Source organism: Chamaea fasciata, unplaced genomic scaffold (assembly GCF_029207755.1).
Source record: "Chamaea fasciata isolate MVZ Bird 193981 ecotype frontalis unplaced genomic scaffold, bChaFas1.0.hap1 SCAF_12, whole genome shotgun sequence".
NCBI classification, from domain to species: domain Eukaryota; kingdom Metazoa; phylum Chordata; class Aves; order Passeriformes; family Sylviidae; genus Chamaea; species Chamaea fasciata.
Window position 1 is genome coordinate 3,697,083 of NW_027094097.1, and position 25,964 is coordinate 3,723,046.

The 25,964-nt window shown below is 41.8% G+C and overlaps 1 protein-coding gene across 1 annotated transcript in view; it reads left to right on the plus strand.

Annotated features, from left to right (window-relative positions):
* Positions 1–3,448: 3,448 nt before the first annotated feature.
* LONP2 (lon peptidase 2, peroxisomal) overlaps positions 3,449–25,964 on the plus strand; it is a 37,021-nt gene continuing 14,505 nt past the window's right edge. Inside the window, exons 1-11 of the mRNA XM_066194238.1 lie at positions 3,449–3,711; positions 4,539–4,773; positions 5,436–5,567; positions 7,158–7,280; positions 8,150–8,310; positions 8,505–8,599; positions 9,648–9,906; positions 15,514–15,655; positions 21,490–21,640; positions 22,158–22,284; positions 23,296–23,429. Of these exons, the coding sequence (XP_066050335.1) occupies positions 3,479–3,711; positions 4,539–4,773; positions 5,436–5,567; positions 7,158–7,280; positions 8,150–8,310; positions 8,505–8,599; positions 9,648–9,906; positions 15,514–15,655; positions 21,490–21,640; positions 22,158–22,284; positions 23,296–23,429 (1,792 nt within the window). The 5' untranslated portion in view covers positions 3,449–3,478. The remainder of the gene's footprint in view (positions 3,712–4,538; positions 4,774–5,435; positions 5,568–7,157; positions 7,281–8,149; positions 8,311–8,504; positions 8,600–9,647; positions 9,907–15,513; positions 15,656–21,489; positions 21,641–22,157; positions 22,285–23,295; positions 23,430–25,964) is intronic.

Consider the following 25,964-nt stretch of genomic DNA (forward strand, 5'->3'; position numbering starts at 1 on the left):
GGACAAAGCAGTTGAGACTGGAGAGAAATAGTTCCTAAAAAGCATGACTGCATCAAACATTCTGTAAGTACTAAATAGAAGCAGCATGAGAAGGGGAAAGTCTCATGACAGATTGAGACTCTTATTTTATAAAATAGCTGCAGAGGGCTTGAAAGCTTTAAAGGGTGCCAGTGAGGGGGCAGAAGAGAAGTGTGTGCACATCTTAGGAGAAAATTACTGAGCTTTAATCTCAAACGTATTTACCTCAAGTCTTCATTGTGAGGTAGCTTGGTCTTGCTTTTTGGAAATACTGAGCTCTCACGTGTGTGTAAACAGAAGAAATAATGCAGAGGTGGGGGGAGAGGAAAAAGTTGTGTGAGTTTTACAGGCATAAAATATAAATATCTGTGAATTGCTGTTCTTTTCAAAGAAATAGGTCTTGAGAAGATCATTTTTGCAAAATCATTCGTATGATCTCCTGAGGAGCTCAGGGAGAGCACGGCAATCCTGTCAGTCTCTGAAGCACATGAAATGAATACCACTATTTACATGGGACCTAGAACAGTGCCCAGCTGTTCTATCAACGAAGATTCTGTGGGCTCCAGTGGTTGTGTCAGTCCAGCTTCAGAGAGAAGAAGCAGGGGACTCTGCAGGACACAGATTTGTGAACTGGGGAGCACAGGTGCACTACACCATCCGGTAGAGTGGTCCCTGTCTTTATTCCATTGAACTGACACCCATCTCCTTCAGCCAGGCTTGTGCTGCACCCAGACCAAAGCAGGACCACCTGAGCTGTGTGAAGTGGGGCTGTAGCCAAACAAACTTCACACTCGAGTTTACAGGAAGGGAATATTGAATGGAAACACAAAGAGGATATTCCCCCCTTTATATGACATTTGCAAGACCAGTACTGGAGTTATAGGCTACCCACATTTTAAGGAGGATGGGACTTTACAGAAAAAATGAGAAAGAGAAGCTCAGAGTTAAGCCATGATTCAATCATGGAGCACTGGGCATGGTCACTGAGGAATGATCTTTATTATAGCAGGCAACTCTTCAATCTGTTGGATACAACAGAAACCAGTCTCTGGAAGCCAAGAGTACAAGTAAAATTGGCAAGGTGCAAATTTTAACCAGGTAATCAACTACTGAACAGCACACCCATAGAGGTGGTAGATGCTCTCTTGCAGTCACTTATAAGGAAGGTTGAATGCCTTTGAGATACAGTGTAAGTCAAAAACTATGAACTTGATGCAGAAGTTGCTGGTGAGAGTTAGAGGAGGTCAGACCATGTGGCAATTGTCCCTTTTAATATTAAATTCCCTGAGTTGGAGGCACATCTTAATACTTACTGCTACACTGCTTCTCCAGATGTCAAGAAATGTTCGGCTAGTCTCGAAAAACATTCTGAAAGGCTGTTGCTCAAATGTGATCCGTTTGTATTTAAGCAAAATGCTATTCGGGGGATCCAGTACCATCTAGACGTCATAATCAGAATGTGACCCTGTAGTATTGCTTAGTACACACAGTAAAACACGGCCCTGCGTATTAAGAGTTGTTCGGGGGAAACTGAAAGGAATTTTGAAGGAATTATCATCATTGAGATTTTTTGATCCAGCTCTAGAATTAATTAACAAACTATTGTTAATGACTACAGATACCAGTCATCTCTGAAGGAAGTAAAAAATGGTAGCCTCCAGAATACACATGATGCCTTTTGTAGATTCTTTTTAATCAAAATACTCAAACTGAGAAAATTACTCAATAAATGTGATGAGTAAATATTTAACCTTTAAATTTAGTTTGTGTGCACATTCCAAACAAATATAGTTAGAGATGCTTAAACATTTGTTAGTGTTGAACATATGTTTACAGAGTCATTATATTTAACATTGGGAAATTCGCAAAACAGTTTCCACATGTGTTATGTGCCCTTTTATATTAATGTTTTCTAAATGTCATGTTGAATAGTGTATTAAATTCCATCTTCTTTCTAAGATACCTGAAGTGGTAGCTTTAGAAGATATTTTTCTCAGCTGTAATAACTCCTTGCATTTAAATATATTGTTGGTATTTCCATATATACCATTACCTTGCATTTTCCAGTAAACCAACAGATGAAGGTTTTAATAAACCCCATGATTAAGCAAGGTTTTTACTGCAGCTGTCCTTTTGCATTTCAAATTGTCAGTTTGTTGCTGCTGTGCTTTCCCCTCTGTACAGGATTACCTTTGTTCAACAGGAATCATGCAAGTCAGTGATTAACAAGAGATTGACTAACATGGTTCACTGCATTATGCAATTTTGATATTGCACCTCATTTCACCAATGGGGAAAAAAATAAAAAGGAAAGTTTCTAAATCCCACTTTTTCGTCTGAACTCTCCACTTTTTCATCGGAACTCTCCATAGGCCCTCAGTTCTTGGAGCCCTTTCACCTGGGCAGGCTGTTTTGGCTCACTGTCCTAGTGAGCTGTGCCCTTGCCGGTGCCTCCAGGGCTGCTGAGCATCACTGTGGAATTGGAATTCCCAGGGTGTGAGCGAGGCCTCCGCAGGCAGCCAGGCTGTGAACGGGCTGGGAACGGGGAGCACCACATGGGCTTTGCTCCTCGCTGCCCCCGCGGTTCCCGGAGGGAGATGTCGGCTCCTGCACCTCCTCCCTGGGGCTCCCGGGAGCACGTGGAACGACACCTGCGCTCACCTGCGCTTCCTCAACAGCACAACAACTGCTTCCCATGGAGGGCGGCCCAGCCCTGGAACAGCTGCCCAGGGAGGGCTTGGGGTCTCCCTCTCCGGACACGTTTCAAACCCACCTGGGCGCGTTCCTGTGTCACCCGCGCCAGGTGACCCGCCTTGCCAGGGGACTGGGTGATCTCCAGAGCTCCTTCCAACCCGAACGGTTCTGTGACTCTGAAACGGGATGCTGAGCCCCTCGACCTGGAGCGCGGATGCAGGAGAGTAGATTTGAGTAAAAACCAACAACAGAAGGGAGTTCACTTCGTACCCGTCCCATTTAACAAACGATGGGATTTGTTACACGCTCCCTGTCCCGTGCCGGAGCCCTTGGCACAGCTCACAGCCCGCACCCATTGCCAATGCCAGCCTGACACCTGCCGGCGGCCGGGCGGCCTCCGGGGGAGGGACTGAAGGGAACCGGCCCGGCTCGGTGTTTGAGAGGAGACCGGACCCGAGAGGCCCCGGGGGAGGCAGAAGGAGCGGCGGGGCCGGTTCCCGAGCGGCGGGGCCGGTTCCCGAGCGGCGGGGCCGGTTCCCGAGCGGCGGGGCCGGTTCCCGAGCGGCGGGGCCGGTTCGGGGCCAGGCCCGGGCCCGGGCCGGGGACAGCGCGGCCGGCGCCGCCAGGGGGCGCAGCGGGCGGGGCGCGCGCGGCCGGTGCCTGCCGGCGCCCGTAGGGGGCGGGGCCGCGGCGGGCGGGGGCCGGGCTGCCATGGCGGCGGGGCCGGCGTGAGGGGCGCGGGGCAGGGCGGGGGTGACGGCGAGCCATGGCGGCGGGCAGCGCTATCCAGATCCCCACGCGGCTGCCGCTGCTGCTCACGCACGAGAGCGTGCTGCTGCCCGGCTCCACCATGCGCACCAGCGTGGACTCTCCGCGCAACATGCAGCTGGTGCGCAGCCGGCTGCTGAAAGGCACCTCGCTGCGGAGCACCATCATCGGCGTCATCCCCAACACCAGCGACCCCACCTCCGACTGCGACGACCTGCCCAACCTGCACAGGTGCGGCTCGGCCCGGCTCTCCCTGGCTCTCCCTGCCGCCCTCGCGGCCTGCGGCGCCCCCGGAGCCCGGCCCGGCCTCCCCGGCCGGGGCTCGCCCTGGGGAGCCGTGGGGTCACCCCGCGGGGCCGCCCCGGGGGCGCCTCTGCCCTCCGCGGAGCCCGGCGGGCGAGCTGCCGGCGGCCGGAGGGGAGTTTGAAAAGAGACTAAGGTGGGCGAGCGAAATAAGACGAAAGGACGCAGCTCAAGGGCTGTCGCAGCTGTTAACCATAGCATTTTTCACTTAATAGGTAACACGGATATTGACTTAGTTCACATAAAGTGAAAGCAATTTGTATTTCTTTGTGCTGAAACTAACATGTAACCCTTACTCTTCGAACTTTCTCGTATCAGTGGACTCAGTAAGATGTTGCAAGAAAATATCTTCTGTTGTAAATGGGCTTAAATGGGTACGGTGGTGTAAAACACTGATTCAGTACAAGGCCAGGAATTTCATAGAAGAACTATCATTTACAAACACTCCCATTTCCCAGTGCATGTTGCTTAAGCAGAAATGTCAGTGTGCCGGTCCACAGCCAGATCCATTGTTATAAAGAAATGACGTACGTTTCTAAATTGTGTGACTGTATTACAGTGCCTTACTTAGTGTGTCAGTTAACTCATTTGTGTTCTGGTTTTAGGGTTTGGTTTTGTAGCCTGTGTTACAAGGGAAGTTTCTCAATAGGAACCATGACCCGGCAGGGTCTTGCAACCTATTGCTTGGTTGCCTCTGATAAGGAGCACACCAAATATACTGTGAAAGGTGACACAAGGATTTGATCTGTTTTTAGGATTGGCACTGCTGCCCTGGCAGTTCAGGTGGTTGGCAGCAACTGGCCCAAGCCCCATTACACATTGCTGGTGACAGGCCTGTGCCGATTCCAGATCCTGCAGCTGCTGAAGGAGAAGCCCTATCCCGTGGCTGAAGTGCAGCAGTTAGATCGACTTGAGCAGTTCACTAATGGCCATAAATCTGAGGAGGAGCTTGGAGAGCTGTCAGAACAATTCTACAAGTATGCAGTGCAGGTAATTTGTTTCATTCTTGTGTGTCACATAACCTGTGGGTGCACTTGGGCTCTTTATTTGTGTTCTGTCTGCCCTTATGTTTCTCCAGTTCCTATATTTTTCATTGACTAGTAGAGTTTCAGTATCTCTGCTACAAAATAAATGTTACAGCTTGAGGTTTCTTCGCCAAGTTCCAGGATGTTTGCACGGCTGATTGCAGCTGAGTCTTGTGCAACTGCTTGTGTTGGTGCTGTAATAAGTTGGTGTTTCATATATAGGAATACTCTACATACATTCTAGTAAGGGATTTGTTTAATTTTTCTAGAATTTTACAGAGATAGAAGAAAATATATACCACTGAAGTATGACGAATTGGAATTTAAAGGATATATTGGAAAAGAGTCGTGGGGGAATTTTTAATCTGGGTATGTGGGGGACATAGGAGACGTATGTATTGAAAAAACCGCTGCAAGCAGTAATGATACTTTTGAACTTCTCGGACGGGGAGAAAGCTCAAGGTCTTGGTGCTCTGTGCTGAGTTAGTGCCTCATCTGTGAACTTATTTCAGTAACTTTTTGACGTGCTTCCCGCTGGAAGACCCAATGGTGTTCAGGCCAGAGAGCCGCAGGGATAATTCCCAAAGAAACCCAGCAGCCGCTAGCATTGTTCCCTGTGTGTTGTAGCTGGTGGAGATGCTGGATATGTCCGTGCCTGCGGTCGCCAAGCTCCGCCGTCTCCTGGACAACCTGCCCAGGGAAGCCCTGCCCGACATCCTGACCTCCATCATCCGAACAACCAACCAGGAGAAGCTGCAGGTACCCAGTGCTTCACAGGTTTTAGCGCTGGTTAGGTGTCACTAGGGGACATGAAAGAACCGCACCCACCCGTCGGGTTGTGGGACGGGAAAGAAAGAGAGAAAGTTCATTTTGGTTTGGGATTTAAATAGGGTTTGGAATTTGGAGAGTGACACTTCTCTGACCCCAGTGGTTAACTTAGAAGTTTATCAATTTGTCTTTCTTCCTAAAGAGAATGTATTATTTACCAAACATCAGTCTTTGTTTTTGTTACAAGCGTGAAAAAGCTCTAGTAAAAAACGTAGACTATCAGAAGGCTGAAAAATCAAAACAAGAGTTAGTTGTTGCTATCTTTTTAAAGTCACTCACTTTTAGGTCATTTTGGATTTGATCACACTTGTGACTGTACAGTGATAACATTGTGCCAGCAGGGGTTTGTGTTGCATCTGAGCATGAATGCTTGCAAAATGCTTTGTCGATGTTGTTTAAAGTGTTTGTATATGCACATGGCAGAGCTCACCTGAGGTAAATAGATCTGGTTGGGAAATCTTGGAAATGGCTCATTTTATTAAACAGTAAGTAGTGCATGGACTTCCCATAGTAAATATGATAAATCTTTCTTCAGATTGTGTTGAAATTTACTTACTTATCCCAGCTGACTGATCATGATACATATGTTAATACTAATAACTTCAGAATTAAAATGTTTTTAATATTAGAATTAAATATTTTTTAAATTATCTTGAAGCCTGGGTTTCTTTAAACACTGAGACAGTGGTTAAAATTTCTGTCATATGTCAAAGTAAATCTGTGCAAAAATGATCTTTATGGGTTGGTGCTTATCCATCTGATTTCTGTACTTGCTGTTGTGTTGTGCAAGTTGTTCCTTTTCTTCTCTAACTGCTTATGCTGCACCTGGAGCTCAAAGTGTGTTAGGGTCTTTCGAAGCACCAAAAGTAGAAATTAATGCAGTAATTTGAAGGGCAGGTGTGTGCCATAGTTGGATATCATGCTGGAGGAAGGTGCATTAGTTATTAGTCCATCACTTTTTTTTAATTAGAAGTTTGAAGGAAAAGGGCAGATGGTGGAAGCTATGGAAATACAAAGGAGCAGAATTCTACCCATTTCCACATGTTAACTTTATTTAATGTGAAAATGGAATTGTGTGCAAAATATTAAAAAGACAAAATAAACAAAAAAATCCCTGAACAGAAACCTTAGTGGCACAAGGTGATTTTTTTTCCCCTTGGTTCCCCAAGGAGACGATGCTGTAACTTAACAAGGCCTTCTCTTTCCTGAGGCCCAGTAATTGCAAAATAGGATATTGATAGATGTTTGCCACTGGAAATGCAACTGAAATATTAAGATGTTTCAAAACAGGATAAGAGAATTTTCTCTAGTCTGAAGTGCTTTGTAGCTCAGGCATCCAGACCCTTGAGGCTAGATTTTGTGTACTGTATTCTCCTTGCTTTTCTTGCTGCCTGTTTTCCTAAATCCATCTGTTCTATACCTCTGGTCAAAAGACAGTAGCAGTGCCTGGATGTTCCCTTCCCCCAGGGCGAGGATTCAGCTGTGTGAACTTGTTGGCTGCTTACAACTCTTTGCTCTTAGATTTTAGATGCTGTTAGGCTGGAAGAACGGTTCAAGATGACCATACCATTGCTTGTTAGACAGATTGAAGGCCTGAAGTTGCTCCAGAAAACAAGAAAGTCCAAACAGGATGATGATAAAAGGGTATGGAGCTTTAAATCTGGAATACTTAAACATTCTAAATAAGTGCTAAGATGCACTCTTTTAACAGGCTGATGAATGCATGATTTTAATCTGGGCATTTTTAATGTATGACCATAGTGTGTGATCATAGTCTGGAGCTGCAGAGAACACCCACCTGGCAACTTTGGCTGTGTAGACACACAAAAGACAAAATATTTGTTTAAAACTGCCTAGGCTTTATTTTAATTTTTTTTTTAAATTTAATTTTTATTTCAATCTGAGCACTTTGGGACATGAAATGAATGCTCAGATTGCTCTGAAGAGTCAATTCATGTGCCTGGTATGCACAAAGTGAGTTCTGGCCTGTGCAGTGAAAGGTGTATCTTTTACTGATGGCATTGCAGATGAGTGGCAGCTTTTGAACTACAGATAAAGCATGGGTGTTGTAAAATGGAGCTTGCTCACTTTTGCTGCATCTTAACTGCACTTATATATAGTTTAGTAACTGGGAAGTCATTGAGAAATGAAAAAGGATAAGAGAGATTTACCCATTTTGTAAAGATTGAGTTTATGCTGCTTAATATGCTGGGCTACAGTGCTTGAAATATCACAAATAGTTGCTTTCAGTTTTGTTCTTGTTTTGTGTTGTTTACTAGTTTAGGATATGTGATAAAATCACTTAGGAAATACATAAAGAACTGTAACTTTTTAAACTAGCAGCAGTAATACTTTTTGAACTTAATTTTTGGATGAAGGTGAAACTTTGTGGAGTTCTGAATTTTTCCATGCACCTTACCTGTTTTTGCCCTGATTTTTATTCAAAGCCAAAGTGCACAGCTTATTTAAAACCTAAGACCTGGTACAATTCTGTGGCTGTTTCCATTGCACAGGTTGTAGCTATTCGTCCTAATAGAAGAATCACTCATGGGAGTATTACAGAAGATGAGGAGGAAGAAGAAGATCATGATGATGTTGTCATGCTAGAAAAAAAGATTAGAACATCCAGTATGTCAGAACAAGCTCTTAAAGTTTGTCTTAAAGAGATAAAAAGGTAGGAGGCTTTTGAATGGCGATTTCTTTTAAAATTTAAAACAAATCTTTTCCTGTTTGATATATGTTTGTGTTGGTTGTGTTTCTCTAATGATTTAAAAGCTCAGGCAGCATTGATGCCTTTGAGGTGCAGTAGGGGCTTCCCTTGGATTTAATTTCTGGTTGGCCTTTTGAATTCTGTCCTTCTGTTTCCAGATTAAAGAAGATGCCTCAGTCAATGCCAGAATATGCTTTGACAAGAAATTACTTGGAACTGATGGTAGAATTGCCTTGGAACAAGAGTACAAAAGGTAAACCCTTCCCTTAGTGGTGATTCTCTTGCACAAACATTTTAGGACAAGTAACTGTCATATAAACACTGTGATTTAGTTCTGTCTTGTAAAAACATTGTTGATAAGTTACTGTAAGCCAGGTAAACCGTTAGACTTCAGTGAGAGCTGTACACTGAATAACCTGTGTAGCTCAGTTGTGTGTCTTAAGAATGTGGATTTAAAAAGTTTTAAAACTATTAAGAATAGTTTCATTAAAAATGAAGGTGTTTCTAATTACAATTTGTACCAGTATGTATCAAAAATAATAAAGAAATGAGCATCTAATTATTTTTTTATATGTCAGACAAAAAACCCTTTGGGAGATTTCTGTAACACTGGTCTTTCTGAAGAAGATTCTGGTTTATCTTAAGCAAGTTTGGTAAGAAACAGAAGGATAAAAAAGGCACAATTGTAATTAATTGCTGGTATTTATAGTGATAAATTGTTGCTGGTTTGAAATAGAGCCCTGGCTGTTTACTAACAATCTTGTAAATATTTTCTTTAATCATTAAGTTGTAAAAAGATCTGCCTAGACGTACTTTGCAGTATTATTCAAAGAATCCCCAAATGAGTGAAATGTTTGTTGACAGTCCTAGCAAACTGTTTTTTTGGTGGAAGTTGCTCTTTGATCTTTTAAAATTATGCCATGTCATGTGAAGTTTGATGTTTTCACTTCAAGCAAAGTTTGTGAGTGTGACCCATGTGATTGCTCTTTTGAACTCTGTAGCTACAGTGAATAAAAACACACATGAATATAGAAGTAGAAGATCATGATAATTTTTTTAGCTTTGGTTGTCATTATCAGTGCTGTGTCATTTTCAGTACTGTAATCTGTCTAGTTTGGGTCTAATTTCCTTTTTAAAGAAGGAGGTTAAAGAAGAGCTTTAATACCTTTGTTTCATGGAAGCTTTGTCTGAATTACGTGTGTGTGTTGGGGGATTGCCCTGATGAAGGTATCTGTGCTGTGGGATGAACTGTTGCCATTTTGAAGGTCAGAGTGCTGATCTCTGTGCTGCTGTCGGTGCAGATCGCCTGGAGATCCGCGCAGCCAGGATTGTGTTGGATAATGACCATTATGCCATGGAGAAGTTGAAGAAGAGAGTGTTGGAGTACTTGGCTGTACGACAGCTTAAGAACAACCTCAAGGGACCCATTCTTTGTTTTGTGGGGCCCCCAGGAGTTGGTAAAACCAGTGTTGGAAGGTCAATTGCAAAGACTTTGGGTCGAGAATTCCACAGGATTGCTTTAGGAGGAGTCTGTGATCAGTCTGATATTCGAGGCCACAGGTAATTACTACTTCTTTTCCTAACTGCAGTTTTTTCTCTGCAGAATGTACTGATTCTTTTCACTGTTCAGCCAATACAGAGAAATTTTGCTTCTGTGAAACAGTGGTAGGTATTTATTGATTTTCCTTGGTATTCAGTGGTGTTACCTGGTGGAGAATTTTGATGGACTGGATGTTTGGTGTTGTGGTACAGACTTTGTCCTTTCATTCTGCTGCTGCCCTTTATTGTCATAGGGAATGGATTTAATCTTCAGTTATTTTAGCACTTTGAAGTAAAATTCTGTAGAAAGTTTAGTGCAAATTCTTCATTTTTTGTGCTTTTAAGAGGGATGTAAAGATTTCATTATCCAGTGTAACCTATAGTAGCAGTACATTCCTTCATAACCATGTTTGCTGCTGAAAGACAAGGAGAAACTTGGAGTGAAACATGAAAATTGCTAGAGGATAGCAATGGGCTTGTTTGTTCACTGTTTTCCTATTTCAAAAGGAGATTTATGCCTAAGCTGGCATGTTTCAAAGGACATTTTTTGGATGACGTTCCTTAGGACCGTTTTCGGTGTCGGGCTCTTTTTGTATCTACTACTTAGTCTTTTAAATTTGTCTTAGTCCATTCCTCAGTCTTTGCAACTGGAAGCATAATGAATGGGCAATAGAGATAAAGCATCAGTGCAGCATTTTTGTTTCTATTACACATATTTTATGCTTCTTGCATGCAGTGTAGGAAACCTGGAATAATGAATTTTAGTCAGGTTTTCTCTTAAGTCATGTTTTTGGATAAAATTTCTCCTTACAACAGTAGGTGGATACTGGGAGTTAAAGCTATCAGTTACATTTTTTATGCCACCTGGCAGTTAGTTTTGCCCAGTGGCTATGCAGCTGCTCTCAGTAGAATACACCTAAGATAGAATGTCCTAAAAACAACCGAAAATGTGGCTCAACATGTGCTATTCGAAGTGAAGCCACTAGAGGCTGTGGAATACTCAGCATTTATGGAAAGGAACTTCTCCGGAGCAGAGCAGGACTCGGTCCTTTGTAACAGGGAAACCACGTCTTGAGCTTGACATTATAAACAAAAGTCAAACTTCCAATCTTGTGCTGGACCTCATAAAAAGTAAAGACAGGGAGAGTCATACGACAGAGCCTCTAAAAAGCGGTTTAGTTCAGGTGTTTGTGGCTGTCGTGCATTTTTGAAGACATTATTAAGCTCTTAATTCGTGTTAGAGGCTGACCATTACAAATTTCATGTTAAAAAGTGTATGAAATTAGCCAATGGTAAATATTTGCTAAGAGAATTTATTTTTCACCAGCAAAGGAAAATGTAATATAGAATTAGCAAGAATATTGTGTGGTTACTGTTCAACAAGCAAGTGTATAGTTTAAAAATGAACTTAGAGCAGTTGGTACCAGGAGTCCTTTGAGCCAACTGCTTTTCCCAGTTTTTTGTAGTTAAAATCAAACCCACCTGTTGCATACTGGATTTTAAATTCTGCTTTGGTTTGTTTTCCTCCTTCTCAGAATAAAATTTAATCAGATTAGAACTACAGCTTGTCTGTAGAGCTCTGTAATGTCTTTTTATGTGAATAAATCCTTTAAGTCATTCCCAGTCAGGTGAATCCACGTTGTGCATGTGGTGGCCCTCAGAGAGAGGTGGTCCAGAACTGGAGGAGACACAGGCTGTTGTTTCCTGAGTTTCACTGTTGAGCAGGCTGATTTTCTAATATTATACCTTAAGAAGACATTGTTTTCCTCCTAAAAGTTCCTTATTAGGCTTTGGGGCTTAAGTTGAGGATTCCACTAACATTGCAGGAGAGCAGTACTTTATGTGCCTGCTGATGTACTGAACATGTACAAAAATGTACCAAATGTACTAGAACATTTAAAAGGAACTGCTTCAGCTTGACTTGCAAGCAAACAGTGCCTGAAATAGCATTCACTTGGGCCACTTCTGTGAAAGGTGCAGACTGAGAGACTCCGCAGACAAAGCTCTTGGAGAGCAGCAGGGTGGGGAGTGGTGTTTCAGTGACTGTGCTGTCCCACCTGATGTGCAGATGTGGCAATTGGAGCTGCCCAGGTTTGGCCATTTCACTGGGCATCCTGGAGCTTGGGAATCCTGCACTGACTGAGTGAAGAGTAGCAAGTGTTCTGCATTCCCAAAACGAAATCATCCTCTTGGTACAAAACCAGAGCTCCTTCATCAGTCATCCTTCAGCTGTCGTCTGCATTTACCACTCATCTAAACCATATGTTAAAATATGCTGGTTTACATTTGTTGTTTGCTTGTATTAAAAAAAAAAAGGAAAAAAGAAAAAACCTACAAACCAATCTGAAGGATGAGTTAGAACTTTTTTCCAAGAAGCTCATTGCTTTAAAAATCTCCTCAGTATTGATATTTTGTATCATACAGGAAATGTATGATCTTCCCTGTTGTGTGTTTTTCTGTTTCTGAAAAGGAAAGATGTAATTGTGCCAGTTATTTATAGTGGTGCTGCCGAGGTAAATGTGAAGCTCTTCTTTCTCACCATCATGTGGAGCACTCCTTCATGTATTCCCAGTGCTTTGCAGTTTCCAAAGCTTGGACAGTTCACTTCTGGCTTAGGCCTTTGCTGAAGACTTGTTTAGGTGCACTTGTTGGAGGAGAGGTGGGATTCCTCCCCAGGACAGCTGTGCCAGCAGAACTTCCCTACGCAGGCCTTGTTGCACCAGAAAAAAACCTGCAGACAGCATCACCCATGAGAGGAATGAGCTTTGTTGGACAAGTACAAAGCAGAGATAGATTTGTAAAGCCCCTGAGTGGATGCAGCCTCTGGCCTTGCCAAAAAAAAAAAAAAGGCTGTGACCTTGTGCAAGGATGTTCGGAAACAGTGGTGTTAACTTTGTTATCCTTTTCTGCCCCTGAAGTTAAAAATGATTAAAACTATTTGTCTTGAGATCACTGTGAAGAAAGCGAATCCTGTTGCTTTCTTTCAATAATACTACCACTGCTTTAAGGGCTCTATTTCCAAGGCTTTCCCAGTTTACTTTGGGAGAACCAAGAAGGTTGGATTTCCCAACTGTTTTTGTTGCATTTTCTAGGGTACGTGGTGCCTGATGACATACTGTATCAATCCAGTGTTTTGTTTAAAGGTACTTTTTCACTGATCTAAAACTACAGAAAATATTACTCAATTGCAGATCTCATCTGCCTGGAGCTCTCAAGGGGTTGGGTTTTTTAAGTGCTGCTACACACAAGTGAGATAAGTAGGAAACTTGCTCTGTGCATCCTGTTTTGAGTGGGGAAAGCTGACTGTCCTCTGGGTTTAGTGCAGGGAAAGAAACTGCATCAAAAAGAGCAGAAATGGAGGATATTGTTTTACCTCCTTTCAACCCTAGCAAAAATAATGGAATCAACATCACATTCAGTGATAGTGTTCCTAAACAGTAACATTTAGTTTCACATCTTACAAGGCAAAGGTTAACAGCCAGACAGATAAATGGCTATATCTGCTTGTAATTTTAATATATTCTGGCTGGTTTTATATGTAAATACCTGCAGGGCCTGATTTACAAGGGATTCTTTTGTTGAAATGTGTTCCCTAATAACTTTGGAGATCTTTAGGATTTGCTGATTAATATAATAAAATAGATATCGGTCCATCTCAAATGTAGAGGTACTCCAGATTTAGACTGTTGCATCTGTTTGCCTTCATTTAGTTTGTAAGCCAGCTTCTTTCTTAAAGCTCAATGGAATATGGATACCTCAAATCTCTAAAGGATTCAAAAAATCCAAGTAAAACTTTGTGTATCTAGAAACACAAACATGCATTTAAAAAGCGTAATGTTTTTAAGCATGCACTAGAGAATAATGCAGCAAGAAAGAACGAAGAGTGCTTGATGTTTACCTAATTGTGCTACCCTATGTTTTGGTTTAGATAACTATTACTAGCATAAACAAAATACCGAAATAGTTGGGCTGCATTGTCTCTGAAGCATATAAAATTATTCTCTAGTGCAGTGAGCACCTTGTGGTGAAAACAATCCAGAGAGGAATAAAACAACCACCACCAAACAAAACCCAAAACCACAAAAAAATAAAAAAAATACCCAAACCCATAACTGAAAAAAGCCCAGATCCCCCAAAAAACAAAGAAATGCTCGAATTGCTACACTGATAAATTTGTTTACACTGGTAAGTGATTCAGTTGTGTGAACTCCAGCTCTGATTCAGCCTCCTCATTTTCTGGCTGCATTTTCTAGAATGCTTTCCCTGTCTTGGCAGGGCTGTGGGTGTGCAGATGGAGGAGGAGGAGGCAGGCTGGCTGTGTAACAGCTCCCCGTGCAGAGTCTGATCTGTAGTGAATGTTCCGCAGCCAGCCCTCCGTGAGAGCAATCCGCTCCCTTGCTGCAGATTAAGACTACACAAAAGCACTCAAGTGAGGAACTGTTGCCTGCTGGCTGCTTCAGTCTTTAGCAGCTGCCTCAGGAAGGTGGTAACAGGCAAACTGAATTACTCTTGCATTGCTGGCTGTTTAGAAGATCTTAAAACCTTTTATTTTTTCTCAGATCTAGAATTAAACACATTTACTGCAATTTGTTCCCTCGGTGGTTAGATGTTACATGGAACTGACACTATTGCTGAGTGGTTTGGGTTCCGCTTTTGTTGTTTTTTGGGGTTTTTTTTTAATATATTTATAGTCTTTTTTAAAGTATTTTTTGAAATTAGTCCCATGGTATTTTTGGTTTCATCTTTGTAAATGTCGTCCTGTTTATTTTGGACGGTAGTAAACCGGATCATGTGGCAAAGCAGGCCTCTTCTGCTTGTGTGCTTTGTGAGGGTCATGAGCTAGATACTGTAATCCGGCACTTCGTGTATCTCTTTCTTCTTAGAATTTCATGCTCTTAATTACAGTATTTTGAGTAGTTATGGCACAAGCAGAAACGAGTATGGCAAGTGCAGCAAACAAGGGTTATATACATCTGTAAAATGTAGCTCTGCTGTGTGTGTGTTTCGGAAAAAACGAATTTACTGATTTGCTGAATGAATTCAAGCTCGTCATTTTTTGTTTCATTGCAGCGTTCAGCTTTTCATTTTATATTGAAATGACAGTAATTGCAGTTACTTTTGGTGGGTGTTTATTAAAGCATGCTGTCATGGGGACATTGACAGTTCAGCATAACTGGAATTTTGCTCTCTTTTGTAACATGCTGCAGGAACTCTGTTGTGATGACACAATCCCAGCATTATAATTATGAAGATGTTTTTATTAATGAGGTTCCCAAATCTGCTTTTGCTTGTTCTTACAATACAAGGATGCTGGTACTGCAACATGTTAAAATGTCCACAAGCTGTAAAGTTTGGATACACTTTAATGCAAATTATTATCTTTGCAGATGAACTGGTTCACCATGGAACTCACATTTTCATCCGCTGCTATAATTGCTTGTATTAACTCAGTTGTATATTCCATATTTTTATCAAGTATTCCACAAATTTTTGCAAAAAGACCCAAGATTTGTTGCAGTGCTCCTTGTTCCTTCTATTTTGCCTGGAGTTTTACTTGTAATATTTTTGATGTTGCTGCTCCTGTTGCCCGTGTCACCACCCTCTCTCCCCATCCCCATCCCTTTGCAGGCGCACCTACGTGGGCAGCATGCCTGGCAGGATCATCAATGGCCTGAAGACTGTCGGGGTGAACAATCCTGTTTTCCTCTTGGATGAGGTGGATAAACTGGCAAAGAGCTTGCAGGGGGATCCTGCAGCAGCCTTGCTTGAGGTAAGAGGTGTTAAACTGCAAGCATTGTTTCCTTTGGGTTTTAAAAGAATTGCACTGGACTCAGATTCACTGGACAAGAGAAGGCCTGACAGTGTCTCTGTTTTTCATATATCAGCCGCTGAGTTCTGACTTGGGTGGGTTTCTCTCTATGCCTTGGGCACAATGCAGATGCTGTTACATGGTGGCTAAGTGACATGAATACCAGTGAGTCGTACTTGAACACAGTGATAGATATTGGAGTGTTTTCTGTATTTGAATAGTGTTCAAGCCCTAAGCATCATTTATTTGGGGGACTTGAAGACATTGATTTTTAATGAACAAATGTTGTTAGCTAAGAAAGAGCTGTAGAGGATCTAGACAGTAACTAGACTTCTTCAAGTTTTCCCTTTCTTACTTGGAACAATTTTAATATGTTTTTGAAGCTCTTGATGGTACCAGCTTATATTGGAATTAAGCAGTTTACCCACTGCATAATATGGCCTAGCTGCATGTTCTTTTAGGAGCATTCTTTAATTAGTGTTGTAATTAACTTTCTGAAGTTGGAATTTTTATGTTAGTCACAGATTCCCACTCCTTGACTGATTATGGTGTGATGAGTGTTTGGCTGATCATAGTGTGATGAGTGTTAGCTTTCCATGGGAGTCAGGTTTTCCATGGGCGCATTTTTGCTGAACTTCTGCCACTCAGACTAAGATGTGAATGAATCTAGTTTTGAAGCACATATTACAGTTATTTTATCACAAAGGTTTTAGAGTTGTCAAAGCTGATTTGCTTAAGGACACAAATAACATTCAGGAGATACAGTTGAGGACTGTGATGAACAAGATACTGTTGGAATATTCTGTAAATCCCATCAAGTGTTGAGATGTCATTAATTAGGTTAGTTGGGCTTTTGGAGGCCAAAACTGGAGTGATCATGAAGAAAATTAATGGAGACCTGCACCTTGCAAGCTTAATGTATCATGGAACAGACAGCAGGAAGGAGCTGTCAGAACCTTCTCCCCAATTTCCATTTTCTGGAGTGTGACATGATATCCCAGTTCAATTCCTTCTTCCACTGATTTGTGCATGTTCAGTGCTTTTATTTTAACGGTTTGCTGGAGAGAGGAAGGAGCACGTCCTCAGGTGTGGGGAAGAGACAAAGCATTGTCCTTCCCTGGGCAGAAGGCTGTGTCCATCTTCCCGTGCCAGGAATGGCCAAGGGGAGAATGAGGGAGGGGATGGCAAAGGAGAGAAGGAGGGGTGCTGTCACAGCAGGGCTGGGCCAGGCTGAAGTGTTGAGGCTGCCAGGGCAGATGCAGCACTAATGCACATGATGGTTTTTGTATTGTGCATGCTCAGAGATTCCTTGTACTGCTGTAGTTTTATGCTCTGCCTTCTCTTCTGTGTTCTCTCTGGCCCTAGGGACTGCCGTGCTCCCACTGTGTCAGCTGCACTGCTTCTGGCACGGTTCTATACCTGTTTCAGTCAAAAGGAGAGGCATTAGTAAAAAATACCCCCAGTTTTTGAGCTAGCCTGGTTCACTTTCACAGAAGTGACTTAGGGCATAATCCTGAAGCATCTCAGTTGTCAGACCTGAGGTATGGTAGCTTTGGTGAGTGGGGGTGAAAGTGTTTCTGATAGTATTTGCCTACAGAGTCGTTCTAATGACTCTCTTGACTGACAGTGCTTAATGCAGTGATTTAAATATGAAAAATGCTACTTAAATTAAGGTGTCATGAGCTCATCTGGATGCTGTATGACATTCTGCAAATGAAGTGTCAATTGACTTTCTACAAACGTCATTATTTTCTTCCTGCTAGATAGTGGAAAATTGCTGTTTTGACAAGGCCAGCGAGTTCTTTGAAAATCAGTGTATGAACAGGCTGTGGTTTGAGAGCTCTGTTTTGATCTTTGCATGTTAACATGAACTAGTAGTAATTTAAATGTGCTAGAAAATAGCATGGCTTCACTTCTTTAGCTTTTAAAAATGACAGTTAATGGTCCCTTACCTGTGCATTTCTCAAGTGTGTAGTACACTTTTCTAGGGTGATGAAGGGCTTCAAAGTGCAAAGAAACCAAGCAGGGGAGTGTAATAAATACATTATTCCTTGTACTGTTCCTCTGGGGGATTTTATTTATACTTTGCTGAAAATGTAATGATCTCTGTTCCTGAGTTTGCTGATACCTATCCTGTCGTTTGTCTTTTAGATACTTGAACTAAGCTGTCCTACTTCTAGTCAATGCATGGATAAAAATACCTGAAAATCAAACTTTCCTGTTTAGCTGGCTGTTGTTTGATATGCAGACACAATGATTTGGGATTTCTTGGAAAGAGTGTTCCAATCATGAATCTAGATCTGTGTATTAATACTGGTAATTTTATGCAACCTTTGTTGGGGTTTTTTTTTTTTTAATTATTATTCCCTGTCCTGCAGTAGGGAACAATTGTATTTTTCTATTGTGTCGTTTGTGAAGGCAAACGAATTTAATTAATACTTGCTTAATTAGTTGTGTTTGAATTCTGGGTACTTCATTGCTGCTTTGAGATGTTTCTGTTTTCCATCTTTTAAAGGCACGTTCTCAGTGATACTCAGCTCTGCTCCTGCCATGAATTTTTCCGGCTGAGGCTCATAAGTTTCACTTCCCCCTGCCTGCCTGGGCTGCAGGGTTTATGTAAGCCCTGCTAATTGCCCATTAGTTGCATCTGGAGAAGTAATTGCTCTATTAACCGTGGCTGCTGCTCCCCTCTATATCCCTCTACTGCTGGCTAAACATCCTGGAGCAGGTGCTTTACCTCTTCTAATGGACAGCTCATGGCTGGACATAATAGCTTCGTTTTTATCCGCTTCTCCTGGTTTACCTTGTTGGAAAGTCCCTCTGGAGTGGGCAGAGGTGGCTGGAGAGCAGACAACAGTCAGTGGTCACCTAACTGCTGCATTTGCTGTTCTCCCTGCTGCTTGTCTGCTAGGTGCCTTCATTAACTATGGAAGGCACATCCTTTATTCCTTAATGTGTGGATGTGTTCAGTTCTTGCTGTCCACAACAGGGCGTGTTCAGGAAAGAAAATAACATCCCCGTGAGTTTGGGAGCAAAGCTTGGTGCTTTTTAATTGCCAGATATGTGGTTAGTTCTAATCTTTAGTTCTTCTGCAGTGCTGTTGCTTCAGCAAGGCAGAATGTCTTCCTATTTCCAGTTACTGTTCATTAACAAAGGAATATTTTAGTCTAAATTTAGATGACCTCTGTTAAAAACAGAAGAAAACAGAACTGGATCCAAGTGCCTGATAGTGACTATTTGTATGCAGGGAAATTAGACCAGGAGCATAGCCAGGCAATTAAATGTTCATGGAATTTATTCGGGATTTTGTGGTAATAAAAAGCTGTTACAGAGAAGCCTTTGTATGCATGTGAGCTATCTGTCATAAATTAGCCAAGATATTTTGTGCACTGAATGTTCTTTTTGTACTTCATATTTCTGTATTAATTTAATATCTTGGAAAAGTTTTGGACTTGAGCTTCAGCACAGATACCTAACTGAAGAACGGTTCTATTTGCTTTGGAAAATCTGTTTGAAGTGCATAGGCAGGGCATTGATTTGTATCTTATTCTAAAAAACAGTTACCATGACAAAGAATTATGAGTCTGGAGGATCTCCAGCCCTTGTAAAAAATCTCAGATAATTCACATTTTTCGATATAATTTGAGTTGGTTTGGATTACAGCTTCCTTTGTCTTTATTGGATAGTATTTTTTGCATGTGAATACAGCATCAATATTTTGTGTATCTTTGTGAATAACATTCTAATCACCGGCTTGGCACTTTGCAGGGTTCATAAGGATTTCTGGTTCCAGACTAGAAGGAGAAAGAAACTTGCATGTAAATAAATGTGTCAAAGTGCCAGTTTGGTCTGTCAGAATACGTTGTTTTTCAGCAGCTTTGGAATTACTTGCAGACACTTCAGCTGATAGAATGGAATTCTGTGGGAATACTGTTATCAGTATAAAAAAGGGGTAAGCTGAATTAGGATTAGCTGTCTAAAACAGTTCAGAAAAATTTGCAAGAGTAGACTTTGGGTGGGAGGCTGATACTTGGTATAGACCTGCTTGTTTGGAAGACAGTTTGTAGCTGCTGTGCTTGCATTCCCTGCCTGCTGCTGTGTCTCCCGGGGCCGGCCTGGGGGACTCGCCGAGGTAAGGCACATCTCTGAGTTATGCATCAGTGGACTTGGCTTATCAGGATACTTCAAGGCCTTTGCATTTGTTGGTAAAGAAGGGAGTAAGTGACAGCAGCTGCTTGCTGAAGAGGGTAAGACAAGCTTTTGAATAGCTTAGAGCCAGTGCACAATGGCATTCACTGAGTTCCAGCCCTAGGTTCAGAATTGAAACATGCGCTTCAGTATGCTTTAAGATTCCACTCTTATGTGTAACTGCTCTTAAATCTGTGCAGCACTTCAAAATAAAATCTGACTTTATTCTGTTTTTTAGGAAAGTCAGCTGTATTTCTGGCATTCTGTAATAGAAGGATTTTTTTTTTAGTTTGTTCTGATCATAATTTTTTTTCAAAATATTTTTTTCACTTTTCAAAGCCTGAGGAGAATTTAAGAGTAGTAAAAATTCAGAATTTTTTTTTTTATAGCTATCAAAGAAGTCCTCCAGTTGAGTTGTTTTTTAGTTATCAGCACTGCTCTTGACTGTGATTCAGCTTGTGTGCATTCATTTGGGTGTAGGCAGATAAATTATTTTGACAGTGGTGTGCTGTTTCTCAGGAGATGCATGGGTCCCATTATTTGGGACATGAGGATTATTCTTGTTGGTGTAGCATTGATCATTGATCATTTGGGAAGGAAGAGCGTGGCTGTACCTCGGGGGGATGTGAAGTAAAGGTGGTTCACAGGTGATAGAGAAGCCAGGAATACACTGCTGTGTACAATGAACTTCCCATTTGTGGCACTGTTAACAAATCTACAAGACAGCATCTCAGTACCTTTGTGTTCCACATATGTATTGAATATTTATCACCTAATCTTAAATCTAGGCAAGTGTTGCATTAGCACACGTAAGAAGTACTAAAAGTGGTAGGAAGACAACACAGTTACTGAAGCCCTAGTTCTACTTGTTCAGAACATTTTTCAGGTTGCTCAGACTGTGTATGCTTGTTCAATTTTGTCTCCTTTGTTTTGGGACAAAAAGAAAAAACATGATTGTGTTTAGGGTGCCAGGGCTCACCAAGGGTCAGAGCTTGCTTGGGACGTCATGGACAATAAGAACTTGTACTCCTCCTTTCGTAATAAAGTTCCTTGCTCCTTTTGTAGTAAAGGCTGGAGAAAGCAGAATGAGTGGAGCAGGTGATTTAGTGACAGCAGATGAGGCTGGGATTGTGTTCTTCCCCTTGGTCTCACATGGCAGATCTCATGGGCTGGTGTGAGAGGAGGAAGTAAGGTTAGGGCACAAAGAGCTGTCAGCAGCAGGTGAGGATTGGAGTCAGGGATTACTTGGGAGAATTCTCCTTCTTCCATGGGACCACGTGGGCTGCTTTTCCAAGCTTGCTGTAAGTCCTTGGAGGGCCACTCTCCCATGTGTGAAAGGTCATGGAGGTGCTTGATGGCTGGAGAAATGCTGCAGCACCTCTAGAAAAGGGCAGGAATAACTCACGGGGAAGTGACTTTTTGAACTGTCCATGTGACATGTAGTCACAGAGTAACCCAGGCAAGGCCAGGATTTAGTGATATCGATAATGTATTTTGTTACTGTAAAGTCAGATTTGACAGATCCAAATGGAATATAATAAAAATGCACATATTTTATTTACTTCTGATTGCACAGTTGCATCACTTCTGTGTTCACTCTTGTTCAGGTCCTGGATCCAGAACAAAATCACAGTTTCACCGATCACTACCTAAACGTAGCCTTCGACCTGTCCCAAGTGCTTTTCATTGCTACAGCCAACACGACAGCTACAATCCCACCCGCCCTGCTGGACAGGATGGAGGTTATCCAGGTGCCAGGTAACACTGCACTGCCTTCATCACATGCCTGGTGCAAGTCCTTAAACAAGTTTGGGGTGGTTCTGCTGAAGTGAAAAGCAGCTCATTAAGGAAAGCCTGCCAGGAATCAGGACTGCACGGCTGCAGTCATTTAAAGAGACAAGGCAGGATGCCTCTGCTGCGGCCTCTGTCACAACAAGAGTATTTAGCATTCCACTCAGGAAAATTCAGTTCCAGGTCTGGGGTAATACATGGGTACATTCTGTAATAATATTTGCCTTCGCTGATTTGTTTTTATTCTGATGGTCTGTTGGCTGATGCATCTTTTCAAGATTCCGGTGGAGAAAGGGGTCTTTGAAACACTAAAATTCTGGTTTTGTTGGCAAATGAAGTTATCATTTGCCACAAAGGATCATACCAACAGCCTTATAAGTTATAGATGAGGGAGGTTTTTGGTTAAATTCAGTCAGGTGGCATTGTAAAAGATAGTGACTAAGCAAAAACATGATTAATAAATACATGGTGTTTTTTTTTTAAGGATACACACAAGAAGAAAAAATTGAAATTGCACATAGACACTTGATTCCTAAACAGCTTGAACTACATGGTCTGACTCCACAGCAAATACAGATTCCCCAAGTAACCACTTTGGGCATAATTACCAGGTAAATCTGTTCGTTGCTGTCAGTGTAAGTACCTTCTTTTATAAATCAGTATTTCAAGTGGTAATACAAATATACATTGTCCTTAATAGCTTCAGCAGGTCAACAGTTGGTAGTTTATGAAATTGCTCTTTCCTTAGCTCTTCTCTGGAGAGCATCCTTTCTGTAGAGAGTTCCTTGCTCTTGCTCTCCAGGTGTGGCTCACAATCAGTTGTGCTGACACAGTTGCCAAGGCCCTGTGAATAAACAGGAACACCTGAGGCTGTTGTGGCTGCAGTGTGTGAAGCCATAGCCTTGACAGCAGGCAACATGAAGCTTAAAGAACCAAGTTATACCTCTATCGTTTTCATACAAAAAAAATGGAAATTACCCTTCTTTTTTTTCCTTGTAACTTGATGTTTGCTTATATCTAGATTTGGAATTCGGTTTTAAAAAATAAAATGCTTTTTTTAAAAATAGCTTCTATTCATTAGAACTGGGGTTTTTGTTAGACATGACAGCAAATGTATTGATCAGAACATCTTTTGGACTTGAAACTAGCTCATTTCCAGTGGAAAAGGTCTGTTGGGATTCAGTGAAGTATTTTGTGACCAGTGTTTTGGCTGTTTTGTGTAGTGTTACTGCCTGCTGCTTCTTTTTAGTTCATAGGCTAAAACAAAATATCCTTTTACAGCCAGTTCCTCAACTTGTAGTGAGCTATATATTTTAAATTTTAAAATAGTTCTTCCTTTTAGTTTTTATGCATCTCAGAAGAGCTCGATGCTATTGAACGTTGCTTAGCATTTCATGAAGGTTTGGTACCAGCTGTTAGTCATGTCTTCCCACTCAGTAATTTATCTACAACTTTATCAGCAACCACAATTATTTTGATAAAAACAAATTATTTTTAGAGTAGCCCAAGGTTTTGGTGCCTTTCCCATCCCATTTTCTGTGACTGTGTGTTTAGTAAGGAGAGTGTTTCCAGTGAGGAGAACTCTGCCCAGCCCAGCCCATCCCTGCCGTTGTCTCCCGCAGGTACACCAGGGAGGCCGGGGTGCGGGCCCTGGATCGGAAGCTGGGAGCCATTTGCAGGGCAGTGGCCGTCAAAGTGGCAGAAGGGCAGCACAAAGAAGCAAAGCCAGATCGTGCTGAGGCGGCGGAAGGAGAAGGTGTGTATCTTTGGCACGTTTTGTTAAAATAATGTAGCCACTAGGAAGCTAATTCGGCAACTTTTTCTCCTACTTTACGCTTAAGGACTCTTTTTTCAAAAGCATGGCAGATAGCGTGACCTTGTCATTATGTACAGTTTTAGTGCTGAATTATGACTTGGGACATAAATTGAATAGTTTCAGCCTGCTGAGTTGGTAATTGAGAAGTTCAGTGCATCTGTCTCAGGGATGCAGTTGTGATTTGTGTATGTCTTACGAGGTTTTTTAATGCAAATCTTTCACTTCTCTCTAATAAAAGGTTAAACGTGGCTGTAGTTGATACTAGCTCAGAACTCAATCTGGTTTTTTTGTTGTACACTAAAAATACTGTCTGCTTGAAGGGCTCTGAAATTAGAATTGTTTTTATGTGCCTTTTAAGACCATGCTTATTCAAAGTCTCTTGGAGCTTTGGTAACTTCTCAGCCTCAGTTAATCTGGCCTTGTTTCCCATGTGTACAGACAATGTTTTATCATTCGCAGTCATCAAACAGACTGAAAGAAAGCTAAACACAAAACTCTCAAACAGCAAAAAAATACCCTTGCTTTTGCTCCAGGATACTCAAAGACTTAAAATACCAAACAGGGCCCTGTTGGTTTGATGTTCTGAAATATTCCACTATGTTGTTGAAGTGGAAAAAACCTTTGGGTTCTAACGTGTACAGCGGGAATAGGTCTGGTCTGGGTTGGAGGAGGACAAATGGGGAGACTCATTATCTGTTCCTTTAAAACCAGGCAACAAACAAGTCTCAACAGTGCCCGCCCCTTTCAGAGAGTAAATCCCAGGGGAGGAAATATAAGGGATATTTTTACAAGCAGTGGTCATAATTAGAAGGGTGTTTGAAGAAGAGTTTTACCCACAGTAAAAACTTACATAATTTGTCTCTGAGAATCTGTTTCTTGACGGTCTTTCAGCTTTGCCTTGCTTTTTCTCCCCAGCTTGGTATTTCCCTTCTGAAAATTAAATCTTCTTTTTCTTGTTGAGTTTTTTAAGATCACTGTAATGTCTGTGAAAACTGTACTGTTGGAAGGTTGAATTTGGCAATGTTTGCTTGAGCAGGTTCAGCCTGGTTTCCTCTGAACGTTTGGCTTTAAGGCAGTGAGCTCTCACAGTAGTGGTGACTGAATCTGTGAACGATCCTGCAATTTAAATCATCCCATCTACATTGAAAGGCAGAGGTTTAAGACAGATTTACCTTTTATATTATGTGCCTGTTCTCTGCCCCCCGTGCTCTGATGGACTTTGTGAAGTCAAACACTGACTTGTTAATGCTTCGTGCTCTCTGCTGAGCCTTTGGGCTCTGCTGGCCCAGCTCACCAGCGCCAGGCAGTATCAGTACCTGGCTACTGCACCTTTTGGATGGTAATTTCAACAAGACGTATTTTCAAAGTAGGTAGCTGCATCTGAAATGTGTTTCAGAGGTCCAATGCAACTGCTGAATAAAAAAAGAGATGTTGTTCTGCTCTTCAAACATTCAGGTAAAATGGACGAGAGGTAGGTTCAGAGCACAACCCATGGTACTGTAAGAAGAAACACTTTATTATTAAGGCAAGTAACAAAATGGACCTGTGTTAGACATCTCAATCCAGTGAGAGACTTGTTTACCCTGTTAAAATTAGCACTGTCCTTGCAACTGAGGTATTTACACTGTTAAAATTATACACTGTTAAAATTAGTTCTGGACTTGCAACTTACCAAAGCTAAGTGAAAATAGCTTCAAAAGAGGGCAAAATGCTGGCATCTTTGGTTGACCCAGTTTGGAGTTAAAAAAGAAATGAGCTGTGAAGAGTTGCCTTCGTACTTCAGATGTGAAAACTGTCCATAAGAAAAAGCTGTATTAATAAAAGGGAGTTTGAGGGGCAGGTGTCTCTACAGTGAAACTTTGCTGTTATAAAGACTTGTGCAGAATGGTGCAGTCCCCCAGGTGGGTTTTATTTTGTACTAATACTGTGCTTACACCCTGGTGTATTTTTACAGTGTGTCATTTGCTGGGAGTGTATGAGAGTAGAAGCCTTTTAAAACGTATTTTTATTTTCGTTCTGTCTGTTGGAAACAGCTAAGTGTTGAGAACAAAGCTTGTAAATATCTCCAAGTACTTGCAAGTTGATGCAAATAATGGGATTTGTTTCCTAAATTGATTTCTCCTGTTGATTAGTGGACATTTGTGCAGTTGTGCATCATGATGATGAATTTTAATTTCATATAATGAACGACTGTGGAAGATTAGTTAATCAAGTTGTCATCCCTTAATAGTTTCATTTAGAGTTATTTACTGAATTTTTTTTCTTTATGTCTGTAAAAATCCCTAGAAGTCATTTTTGCTTCCTGCATTTGCGTGTTGCTGATGTGAGACTGAGACTGTGCAGTTAGTGCATTGGTGTGCCTTGAGTTGTGACTTAGGAGAGGGCAGACTGCAGGCTTGCCTTGCTTACTAAAAACATAATTTATACCTGATCCAGAGCGTGGCCAAAGCCAGCCGTGGTGCCTGTTGTGTTTAT